Source organism: Haliotis rubra, unplaced genomic scaffold (genome assembly GCF_003918875.1).
Source record: "Haliotis rubra isolate DU_JTF1 unplaced genomic scaffold, ASM391887v1 Scf555, whole genome shotgun sequence".
Lineage (NCBI taxonomy): Eukaryota > Metazoa > Mollusca > Gastropoda > Lepetellida > Haliotidae > Haliotis > Haliotis rubra.
This window is the reverse complement of record NW_025767252.1, coordinates 493,900-506,383: the sequence shown is the minus strand read 5'-3', so window position 1 is coordinate 506,383 and position 12,484 is coordinate 493,900. Positions and strand designations below refer to the sequence as shown.

Below are 12,484 nucleotides of genomic sequence, written 5' to 3'. Positions count from 1 at the left end.
CATCTTTAGTCTGATCTATTGTTTTCAGCAGCTGTTCCTATTTTTTCTAAGCTTTGACATGCGTTGACTATGCATCCCACTGAACGCCCTGTTAGGCCGATGTGGGTTATTTCCATTATGCTATTTGCAATTGTGTAAATGTTAGGGATATGGAGTAACAGCCTAAAAACAGTTGTTTTCTATTTCCGACAGTGCTTTAGGTTTGTCAGCGCCCAACCATTTTGCTGGTCCTTCCCCTTTGCTACGAAGTGTAGTGTCGCACAAGATCATCTTTACCTGTCATGACAGGTAATACTTTGTCGCGGGTGTACATTTACCCTCTACACCGCTGGTGACGCCCACACGGCAAGTGGCGGTTGTGAAGTGTGAAGGTGGACAGTGCGGTAAGTTGCTATACATCATAATGTATCAAATACTGGATGGTTGGTCCTGGTGTTGATGGAAACACAATCACACTGTTTCTGGTTATCTGATGTATCAAGTATTCAGTATATTTAAAACTATTTACGCCCTGTCCAAGGACTCAGTCCAAAGTCGAATATTGTTTGTTGTATTCCGTCAGATCTTGACGAGTATAGTGAGTCGATAATTAGGTGTAGTTTATGTCAACAATGATAATTAGGTGTAGTTTATGTCAACAATGATAATTAGGTGTAGTTTATGTCAACAGTGATAATTAGGTGTAGTTTATGCCAGCAGTGCGTGTGTATTAGTCTCCTGTCGTGGTCTACAGCCGCCACAATCTCCAGTGTGTTGCCTGTGCCCTACATACATCGTACATGTAGATAGTGTACACAACAAGGAAGTGCATGTTGTTTACTTTCGTTATGGTAATGAGCACACGTGATCAACACAGAATGACACAGGAGGTATTCAGTCAGCTGTTGTGCTCCACTGATACTTCAAGAAAATCATAATTATCATATTGACCATTTCACAAGGGGGAATTTTGCTATATATGGCTTTATTGTGTCATAGCAAGTAAACCAACTGTAAGAGCGCAGCGTGTATTCAGGATTTGTACCAATTTCTCGCCAGTTGTAACGGACACTCTTCTTGTGGGAAAATGGTCTTTTTCTGTTTTTACTGTTCCTCTATCAAGTATAACTATGTTATATTTAGGAACTATAATATTTAGGATAATATACTTGGTGTTGAAGAACAATCACCGCACCTTAGACGGCTGGGCAAACCGTGCCCCTTTTGCTGGGTCATTTAATTTGCATGTAAAGCGATCTTAGCGCTACAGCGGTCGTAACATCCTTGCTTCAGTATAGACATAAGATAGTCGTAGGGCTAAGATGGCTTCATGCATGTGGCCCCTTTAAGTCCCGGAGATATCACATGCTATGGCTGTCCATATCTAACGACTTCTAGGTCGATCAACACATGGCCGTGTGGGGCTGCAAATACTCTTTTACTCTTGATCTCATTATTAGATCTCAGAATTAGTCTGCCACAAAGTTGGATTGAACTTTTTGACCATTGATATTGGCTATTCACATCCATTGACAACACCCAACGATTCATTACACACAATATCCGTGACTGATTCGTGTGTGCATATCCTAATTCCACAGAACCAAAGATGGTTACATATACCATAGACACTATTGGAAGCGTTTATATATGCCATTAGCTTTAATTGCATACTTTACTATCTCACCAATCTGTAAAACGTGATATGTACACACTGCCGCATCAACATCACCTGAGGTACACTGAGACAGTGAGTTGAGTGAGTTAAACTTTACAGTCACCTGTCTGTACAGAGGTTCTGAATCACCTGCAGTTGGACAATGTTAGATAGATGTCAAGAGTGTAGACATTATTTACCTGGTTTCAGATGGCAACCTCTCAGAAGCTGACGGACCATTTCTTGTCCTGTACAATATGTACAGAGGTGTTTGACAAGCCATGTACACTTGTGTGTAATCACACCTTCTGTCGGAAATGTATCGTCAACTACACCAAAACCAGACCAGAAGCCATCAGTGCTAAGTCCCTCCTGTGTCCATTCTGCAGAAAGATGACGAAAGTGTCTGCCCCTGAGAGACCAGTGGAGGAGTGGGCGGATGACGTCAAACCTATCTTTCTCATCCAGGGACTCTTGGACTCGTTTGGCCCTGGATCCAAAGGTAGCTACAACTTTATACCCTCTACCAAACAGATATATGTATATTCCTGTTTGAGAAACAGTGAGATATAGCGATCACCATATCTGCCCGTCCGTTTCCATTTCAGGAGAAGAATTCCTAAATCGTTGGCCCAATGTGCAAAAGTAACCAAATAACATTTGCTGCAAATAAAACGAGTCTAGTGGTCTATGTCAGTAGGTTAGTGGCAGAACAATGTGCCACCCACCCCAGCATTGCCATTCACCTGTTCTACCCTACCCAACGCTCCCATTCAACTGTCCCATTCACGCCAGCAACAACATTCACCTGTCCAACCCACCCCGCAATAACATTCCCCTGTCCCATCCTGCCCAGCGCTCCCATTCACCTGTCCGACCCTGGCACTCCCGTTTACCTGTCTTATCCACCCTAGCAAAGCAATCGCCTATTCCACCCACCCCAGCACTCCCATCCACCTGTCCCATCCACCCCAGCATTCTCATTCACCTGTCCCATCCTGCCCAGCACTCCCATTCACCTGTCCGACCCTGGCACTCCCATTCCACTGTCCCACCCACCCCAACACTCACATTCCCCTGTCCCACCAACCCCAACACTCCCATCCACCTGTCCCACCCACCAAAACACACCCATCCACCTGTCCCACCCACCCCAGCAGCCCCATCCATTCACCTGTCCCACCCACCCCAGCACTCCCATTCACATGTCCCACCCACCCCGACTCTGCAATTCACCTGTCCCACTCACCCCAGCATCCTCATTCACCTGTCCCACTCACCCCGATTCTCCCAATCATCTGTCCCACCCACCCCAGCAGTCCCATTCACCTGTCCCTTCCATCCTAGCAGTCCCATGGATCGGTCTAATGCATCCAAGTAGTTCCATCCACCTGTCACACCCACCCTAGCAGCCCCATTCACCTGTCTTATCCACCCTAGCAATGCCATTGCCTGTCCGACTCCCCCCACCCCCCGCTATAACATTCACCTGTCACACCCACCCCAGCAGTCCCTTTCACCTATCCCATCCACCCCGACTCTCGCAATCACCTGTCCCACCCACCCCAACACTCCAATTTCCCTGTTACACCCACCCCAGCATTCCCATTCACCTGTCACACCCATCCCATCACTCCCATCCACCTGTCCCACCACCCCAGGAGTCTCATTCACCTGCCCAACCCACCCCGACCCTCCCATTTACCTGTACCGACCACCTCATCCCAGGAGTCCTGTTCTGTTCTGTTCTCTCCCGACCATCCCAGCTGACATGACTCCTTAACCATTGTACTGAGACTCCCATGTATAAAGCAACACCCACAGATGGACTACAGGTGTACCATATAAAGTGGCCAGCTTATGTGTCGTTGGGTGCTCAACAGAATTCAATGGGTGATCGTCTCAGAAATGTGTCATTTGGGTCTTACTGAATTGGTCAATGTTTGTTACTAGTGTTTCCTGTGCTATAAAGATACAATGAGAGATAAACATGTGTAAGTCTCTTAAGTAGGCGAGATGTTATTTTGCAAATGTGATGTGTTTACAGATACGACCAATTGTACCTACTGCCAAGAATATGGGGAGACAACTGTGGCTGTTGCTTGGTGCTCCGTCTGTGATGATGCACTCTGTGAGAAATGTACTGGAGCTCACAACCGCATCCCATCATTTCGTCACCATGACGTCACTGACCTGTCTGGAGAGGTCAAGGTCAAGGGAAAGCGAAAGGCCATGTGCAAGGAGCACAAACAGGAGTCGCTAGAATTTCTGTGTCAGGACTGCAAGAAGGCCGTGTGTCAGAAATGTTGCATACTTTACCACAGGAAATGTGATGCCGTTGTCACGATCCCCTCACAGATGGTGACAATGAAAACAGAGCTGACAGAAATGAAGAAGTCATTAACAAAGAAGGAAGGTGAGACAAAACTTCGTGTGAAGGAACAAAAGTTGCAGGAGCAGAGAGAGAGAGATCATTATTCACTGATGAAGTCACACATTCATTCCGCATGCCAGAAAGTTATAGATCGGGCCAAGAAAAAAGAAAGGAAGCTACTCGATCGGATGGAAAATATTTCACATAAACACATCGGACAATTGAAAGCAGACATAAAGACAGGTGAGATGTCGGTACTGATGTACCAACATCAGACGGAGCTGATAGACCAGGCTCTACAATCTGAGTGTGACATGGATGTGTATGAGATGTATCAGGGATGTGAGGCCGGTGATGTGGAGGCTGTCGGAGACACTGACCTGAAGGAGAGAGGAAGAATAGCCAGTGTCACATTCAGACAAGACAAGCTGAGTAAAGCACTGGACGATCTACAGCTGGGTGAGATAGAGGTCCTGTATGAGAGTGTGCTGGACCTGAAGGCTACTCCTGTGTTACGAGACACCATTGAAATCACAGTAGAAGACGATAGGAGTAACCCAAACCCCATAAACGTGACAGTGCTGGTGGTGAATGACACAGACACCGTTGTAGTCACAGATTACAGAAACACCAGTGTGAAGGCCTTCTACGTCAAGAACAACCAGACACAGCACAGTAAACTCAGTCTGAGTGGTGACCCATGGAGTCTGACCAAGTTGACACACGATCAGGTAGCTGTCACTGTGCCAGCAACCAAACAGATTGTAACAATAAAAGTCAAACCAGACCTGGAGTTACTGACAACCATGAGGACCAGCAGACAGTATTGGGGTATAACGTCCCTGACACCATCAACACTAGCAGCTAGTTCCCACTCTCCTCCCTGTGTTGACATCCTGGATATGACAGGAAACGTGTTGAGGTCTATCAGTCCACGCCACAAAGGTAACAACATCTTACAGTGTCCCGACTTCCTCAGTACGACGAGGACAGGTAACATCCTGGTGTCTGACTATGGAACCAAGTGTGTCGTGTGTCTGACCCCCGAGGGAGATGTGGTGTTCAGCTACAGACCTACAGGAGACACAGCACTGGAGTGTCCTCATGGTATCACAAGTACCGACACAGGCGACATCCTGGTTACAGACCACAGTCTATACAGAGTCATCCATCTGACTGAGTCAGGACAGTTTGTAAGAAACATACTGACGGAAGAGAGCGGTATTAACCATCCTGTGGATGTCTGTGTAGACCCATATGGTTACATGTATGTTTGTCTCAGCACTGAAGGAGTTATTAAGGTGTTCACATGACTTGCATGTCTGACGTGACGTAGGAGTATTCACACTCTCAGCTTCCTCATGTCATCAGGGAAGGATCTTTAAAAGCCGAGGCAGTATGATGTGGAGCATAGACAAGAAATCTTAAAGGTTATATTTTGAATACCTCAGGTATATGTATGTCTCCAATACATGAGATATCATCACTTAATTGAATAACCAATATGTGTGACACATGTTTCACAGCCATTAGATAAACAGAATATTATGTCTTGCAGCACACGATAGATCAATGTACTATAGCACTATCAACAAAGTGAAACCGGTTGGCTCAAACATCTTTCATGTATATATTCTCCTTGTTGATAATGTTGTTTATCACTTGCTTGATAACGGTGTCAGCATCTACACCAAAACGTGGCAACCATTACAACAAACAAGTAGTCTTTCTTTAAACAATCGCCCTTTTCATCATTCCAATTTCTATATGCCACTTAAGGAAATCAATAAAATCAATTTAAAATAATGTGAGTATTTATGTGACTTATGCTTCTCTTCGACACTGATTTCAAGTCAATCAACACGTATTCCAAGTTTGTATTAAGAACGAACTAATTATGGCCATGTATTAAGTGAATTAGAGTCTGTCAGTAACCCAGTGGTAAAGTATTCAGTCGTTACGCTGAAGACCTGGATTCAAGATTCATTAGCCAACCAACTCAAGAGAGAGAATCAGTTTTCGAAAATAATTTCATTCCAAATCTGTGAAACCTGGGTTGAAAGCTTAATAAACTAATTAATTGTTAACGTGTTCAAATTGCACTCTGGCTCAGAGTTCAGCTGTGGAATTGTAAGCATCATAAACTAATTATTTCTAAAAGCCTTAATGTGTACAGCATTGTAGTCTGGGTGTCCACTACTGTAATTGTTGAGACCCAGCGTGTCAAGTCTGAACCAAGTACAACGACCACATTCTTAAGCCCCAATGACTCAGGGTTCAACTATGGGAGTGTTACTATGGGAGTGTTACCCATTACCAGGAACCTTTGATCGCCACGTACAAATAGCTATGTAAGTTTGGACGCATATTTCAACTTAAACATCCTGTTATAAAATTTCAACACAGACAAACTGCAGACGTAAAACTGAATTGTAAGTAGACAGTCCTAAAACAGTAGGCCTCTGTGCATTAAGATGACAGGTACTTACACAATACACAGTTGAGACAATGTTCCCCAACAATGACACAAAACACAGAAGGAAACATGACATGTCATTGTTTAAACCTCAGACAATGTTCCCTAACAATGACATAAAACACAGAGGAAACATGAAATGTGATTGTTTAATGCTCAGACAATGTTCCCTAACAATGACATAAAACACAGAAGGAAACATGACATGTCATTGTTTAATGCTCAGACAATGTTCCCCAACAATGACATAAAACACAGAAGGCAACATGACATGTCATTGTTTAAAGCTCAGACAATGTTCCCCAAACAATGACATAAAACACAGAAGGAAACATGAAATGTCCTTGTTTAATGCTCAGACAATGTTCCCTAACAATGACATAAAACACAGAAGGAAACATGACATGTCATTGTTTAAAGCTCAGACAATGTTCCCTAACAATGACATAAAACACCGAAGGAAACATGACATGTCATTGTTTAAAGCTCAGACAATGTTCCCCCAACAATGACATAGAACACCGAAGAAAACATGACATGTCATTGTTTAAAGCTCAGACAATGTTCCCCAACAATGACATAAAACACAGAGTGAGTGAGTGAGTTTGGTTTTACACTGCTTTTAGCAATATTCCAGCAATATCACGGCGGGGCATAAAACACAGAAGGAAACATGACATGTCATTGTTTAATGCTCAGACAATGTTCCCTAACAATGACATAAAACACAGAAGGAAACATGACATGTCATTGTTTAATGCTCAGACAATGTTCCCTAACAATGACATAAAACACAGAAGGAAACATGACATGTGATTGTTTAATGCTCAGACAATGTTCCCTAACAATGACATAAAACACAGAAGGAAACATGACATGTGATTGTTTAATGCTCAGACAATGTTTCCCAACAATGACATAAAACACAGAAGGAAACATGAAATGTGATTGTTTAATGCTCAGACAATGTTTCCCAACAATGACATAAAACACAGAAGGAAACATGAAATGTGATTGTTTAATGCTCAGACAATGTTCCCTAACAATGACATAAAACACAGAAGGAAACATGACATGTCATTGTTTAATGCTCAGACAATGTTCCCTAACAATGACATAAAACACAGAAGGAAACATGACATGTCATTGTTTAAAGCTCAGACAATGTTCCCCAACAATGACATAAAACACAGAGTGAGTGAGTGAGTTTGGTTTTACACTGCTTTTAGCAATATTCCAGCAATATCACGGCGGGGCATAAAACACAGAAGGAAACATGACATGTCATTGTTTAATGCTCAGACAATGTTCCCTAACAATGACATAAAACACAGAAGGAAACATGACATGTCATTGTTTAATGCTCAGACAATGTTCCCTAACAATGACATAAAACACAGAAGGAAACATGACATGTGATTGTTTAATGCTCAGACAATGTTTCCCAACAATGACATAAAACACAGAAGGAAACATGAAATGTGATTGTTTAATGCTCAGACAATGTTCCCTAACAATGACATAAAACACAGAAGGAAACATGACATGTCATTGTTTAATGCTCAGACAATGTTCCCTAACAATGACATAAAACACAGAAGGAAACATGACATGTCATTTTTAAAGCTCAGACAATGTTCCCTAACAATGACATAAAACACAGAAGGAAACATGAAATGTGATTGTTTAATGCTCAGACAATGTTCCCTAACAATGACATAAAACACAGAAGGAAACATGACATGTCATTGTTTAAGGCTCAGTCAATGTACCCCCCAAAAAGACATTAAAACAGATGTGCCAAGACATGTAGTTTTCACGAGTTAAGAGGCGTCGTGTTACAGAAAATCATACAAATCCTTTATTCAAACTGGGGGTGACGTCAACAGTTATTAGTGTGACCCAGTTATTGGAGACCGGATACTGATCACGGTGCCAGTGCTGACTTCCTTTGGAGCTGTCCAAGTCCAGGTATGCAGAAGTCCAGCACTATTAAAGACCCTCTTCTTACATTCACTGGGAAGAAAATGTTGTATTTGAATTTGTCATGCAACAAGAGTACTTGACACAATACAGTGGCTATAAACACCCTGCACACCAGGGTGGTTCTAAGGCGAGCAGTATAGACAGGTCATGCAAATAAGGTCAATGGGTGACATTTCTCAAGGCTACTGGGTCTGTGACGTAGACAGTCCACAAAATGTACAGAACAATGACATATACAGTGCCACAGGTGTGTACCACACTGGGATATATAGTCAACACCTTACAATGTTTACAAGCATTATAATTTGAGCAGAGATGTGTCAGTAATGGTCTTCAGATGTCAAACTACCCATAATCAAAACATCAGACTGAAACCCCTTGACATCATTTTCATAGGTCACCTTGTTTCAGCTTCTTTGTCAAAAGCTTCTGAGGACATGATGTCAAAAATGAGAGAAAAATATTTTTAATGAATATAACAGCATGGTCAAAGTGCAAAAGTCAATGTGCAAGAATCCTATTACTTCTTAAATATGAACGCTAGACACTTCATAAAGGCAATACTTGGATCCAACACAGTCAACTAATTGCATTGCTAGTACACATAAAGACCAAAGAATATGAGGCACAGCCGTGCAAATTGCATTCCTTAGCAGTGCCACACTTATACGGTCATCACTTGTAGACAGGATCCACTACCCCTTTCTTTATACCACAGGCATCACTTCAAACCAGGTTAGGCTATCCCATCTCCCTCAGGCATCACTTCAAACCAGGTTAAGCTATCCCATCTCCCGCAGGCATCACTTCAAACCAGGTTAAGCTATCCCATCTCCCGCAGGCATCACTTCAAACCGGGTTAGGCTAGCTCATCTCCCGCAGGCATCACTTCCAACCCGGTTAGGGTATCCCATCTCCCACAGGCATCACTTCAAACCAGGTTAGGGTATCCCATCTCCCGCAGGCATCACTTCAGACCAGGGTAAGCTATCCCATTTCCCGCAGGCATCACTTCAGACTAAGTTAGGCTATCCCATCTCCCGCAGGCTTCGCTTCAGACCAGGTTAGGCTATCCCATTTCCCGCAAGCATCACTTCAGACTAAGTTAGGCTATTCCATCTCCCGCAGGCATCGCTTCAGACCAGCTTAGGCCATCCCATCTCCCGCAGGCATCACTTCAGACCAGGTTAAGCTATCCCATCTCCCGCAGGCATCACTTCAAACAAGGTTAGGCTATCCCATCTCCCGTAGGCATTGCTTCAGACTAAGTTAGGTTATCCCATCTCCCGCAGGCATTACTTCAGACTAAGTTAGGCTATCCCATCTCCCGCAGGCATCACATCAGAACAGGATCCTGTTACGTCATGTACCACAGACTTCAGATCTGGTCAGGATCCACTACCCCACATCTGGTCCGGGATCCACTACCCACAGCCACATCTACCCCAGGACGAGGGATCCAGAGACATTAGATCTGGTCAGGATCCTCTACCCCACATACATCTACCCCAGGACGAGGGATCCAGAGACATTAGATCTGGTCAGGATCCTCTACCCACATACATCTACCCCAGGACGAGGGATCCAGAGACATTAGATCTGGTCAGGATCCTCTACCCCACATACATCTACCCCAGGACGAGGGATCCAGAGACATTAGATCTGGTCAGGATCCTCTACCCCACATACATCTACCCCAGGACGAGGGATCCAGAGACATTAGATCTGGTCAGGATCCTCTACCCCACATACATCTACCCCAGGACGAGGGATCCAGAGACATTAGATCTGGTCAGGATCCTCTACCCCACATACATCTACCCCAGGACGAGGGATCCAGAACGGGGCGTAGGGGTGCAAAACCTGGGTGAAAATGAAGTGTGTACCCCTCCTTTTCTCAATAGTGTGCAAACACTCACACCCCCACCCCCATCCCCCACTCTCAAAAAGCTGTATCCGCCCCTGAACATACTGAAATCTTCAAAGTGTCAGTGGGCCCTACGCCTTCCCTAGATGAAGCTTGGTGTCAAATATGAAGATAATCCAGTGAACGTCTCTTGAGATATCTTGCCGACAAAGGTAAAACGTTAAAGTCCCCTTGTGACCTTGAAATGACATTGTGACCGCTAAACGCGCAGCGGGGTATAGCAATGAGGAAAAGTGTTATGTGGCGGTGATATATGTTGTGTAACGCGGCACAGAACAGTATCGAAATATCTGGCACGTTAGGGGAGCTAACTCTTGCTTCAAGCCTCACATTACATCTCAAGCCACAAGAAGACCATCATTGTGTGTGATGATCTTTACACCCTGGATCCTATCTGGCTAGTCCTTGCTATCAAGTTGGATGAATGTTACTGAGAGGTGAATAGTACCATCATTGTCTTTATTGCTGGGGGGGGGGCGGTGGGGTAGCCTCGTGGTTAAGGCCTTTGCTCGACAAACTTCCCGGTTTAATTCCCCACATGGGTACAATGTGCGAAGCCCATTTCTAGTGTCCCCTGCCGTGATATTGCAGGAATATTGCTAAAAGCAGCACTTTGTTGCTTGCATTTCAGTTTACCTTTCAATTTGTACTGATTCTACTTTGTTTATTTTAGAATACAATTGTTCAAGGTCACATGCAACCAAAAAATCAAACATAATTAAAACACAATTATCACTTCTTCATGACATATAATATGCAATGCTGATTATGAAAAAACAAATAAACAAAATTATAAGCGTATAATCGCAAATCAAAAGTGCAATATTTTGTACTTGGGTTTACCTCCCTCGAAACGAAGCAGTCGAGATACCGAACCCAGTCAGAGCGGGTGGGTGTGCACTCAAGTGTAACGGCTGGTTCATTAGCAGATGCCGCATTCACGGCTCATGGTGTGTGTATATATAGAGCTGTTGGGTTTTGTAAATACATGCTCATTTTTTGTGTATAACATTTTGCAATCAACAGACATCATAACATGTCATGTGTTCAAGTATCACACCTGCCTGTCTGTGTAATAACATAATGTGACAGAGGCCGAACTCGGGCCATAAATCAATGCGTTTTGTTTATGGTGTATAGCCTGATTGGTGTTAAGTTCAAATTGCATGTGGTCAGTGATCGCAGTTGTGTATTGAATATTGTCATTAGCAGACAGGCAGGCAGACACACAGGTGTCAATAAAACAAGACATTGAGTTTTGTCTGTGACAACGACATATCTATATCACAGTTAGAAATTCTGTCAACGCTAAATAATGACATTGCTTTTAAGTATCGAACTGAGAAAGTAACTCGGTAAGAACGTGTGGTGAAATAGACAAATGAAATTATATAAACAGTTTATTTACTGTCATAACATATAAAAAGCTCGCGCCTGTCAGATATCAACAAAACATTAGAAAAATAGCTCACACCAAAGCCTTCGCCGAGTATTCACCCGACAAGCCGCTTCCAAGCTGCGCGAACCTATTTACTTGCGCACGTGCTATGAGCGCAGCCCGACTGTTGAAACCCGTATTCCCCAGAAAAGTCTGGGGAAAATTAGTGAAACGTTTGAACTCCGATTTCGCGCGGTTTTTTTCATCGTGTTATATTTCAACTTTAAAAGATGAATTTGCATTTTTGACGATTTGTTTCGCTATGTCCATACCGAAAGGTATCAGAATCTGCAAAGTTGTGTTTTACCTTGCATGTGACCTTTAAATACATCACATTTCTTTGTTGTGTGTATCTCAGAGTATCTTTACAGCCTGATAGTCAGCTAACTTTGTACTTTCAACTTGGGAATGAGACAGACAAAGGTATATTCAGTAGTATTTGGGCCATAAGGTCTAGGATACAGTTGGCAAATACAATATAAATTACACGTGATCGTGAACATTTGAATTTCATATAGATCTTATTTTAAATATCTCATTGAGTTATATAGCTATTAGGTGCTGTACATGACTGTTTTGTGACATGAAAATAGCCTCAACGGTTAATGGGCCTCTGGAGACTGGTTGTAGCTTCTGTAGATATCTGG

The 12,484-nt window shown here is 43.3% G+C and overlaps 1 protein-coding gene across 1 annotated transcript; it reads left to right on the top strand.

The window, feature by feature from the left end:
* Positions 1 to 286: 286 nt before the first annotated feature.
* On the top strand, positions 287 to 5,816 carry LOC124253841 (E3 ubiquitin-protein ligase Midline-1-like). Its single transcript, XM_046687689.1, has 3 exons — positions 287 to 383; positions 1,847 to 2,138; positions 3,684 to 5,816. Exons 2-3 carry the CDS (start codon positions 1,847 to 1,849, stop codon positions 5,321 to 5,323), a joined length of 1,932 nt encoding a protein of 643 aa, XP_046543645.1. The 5' UTR covers positions 287 to 383; the 3' UTR covers positions 5,324 to 5,816.
* The last annotated feature ends 6,668 nt before the right edge of the window (positions 5,817 to 12,484 follow it).

Bases quoted from the DNA above. Each gene is read 5' to 3' on its own strand.
- LOC124253841 (XM_046687689.1), top strand. From the start codon at position 1,847: ATGGCAACCTCTCAGAAGCTGACGGACCATTTCTTGTCCTGTACAATA. The intron at 2,139-3,683 runs GTAGCTACAACT...ATGTGTTTACAG, and splicing joins GTTTGGCCCTGGATCCAAAG to ATACGACCAATTGTACCTAC.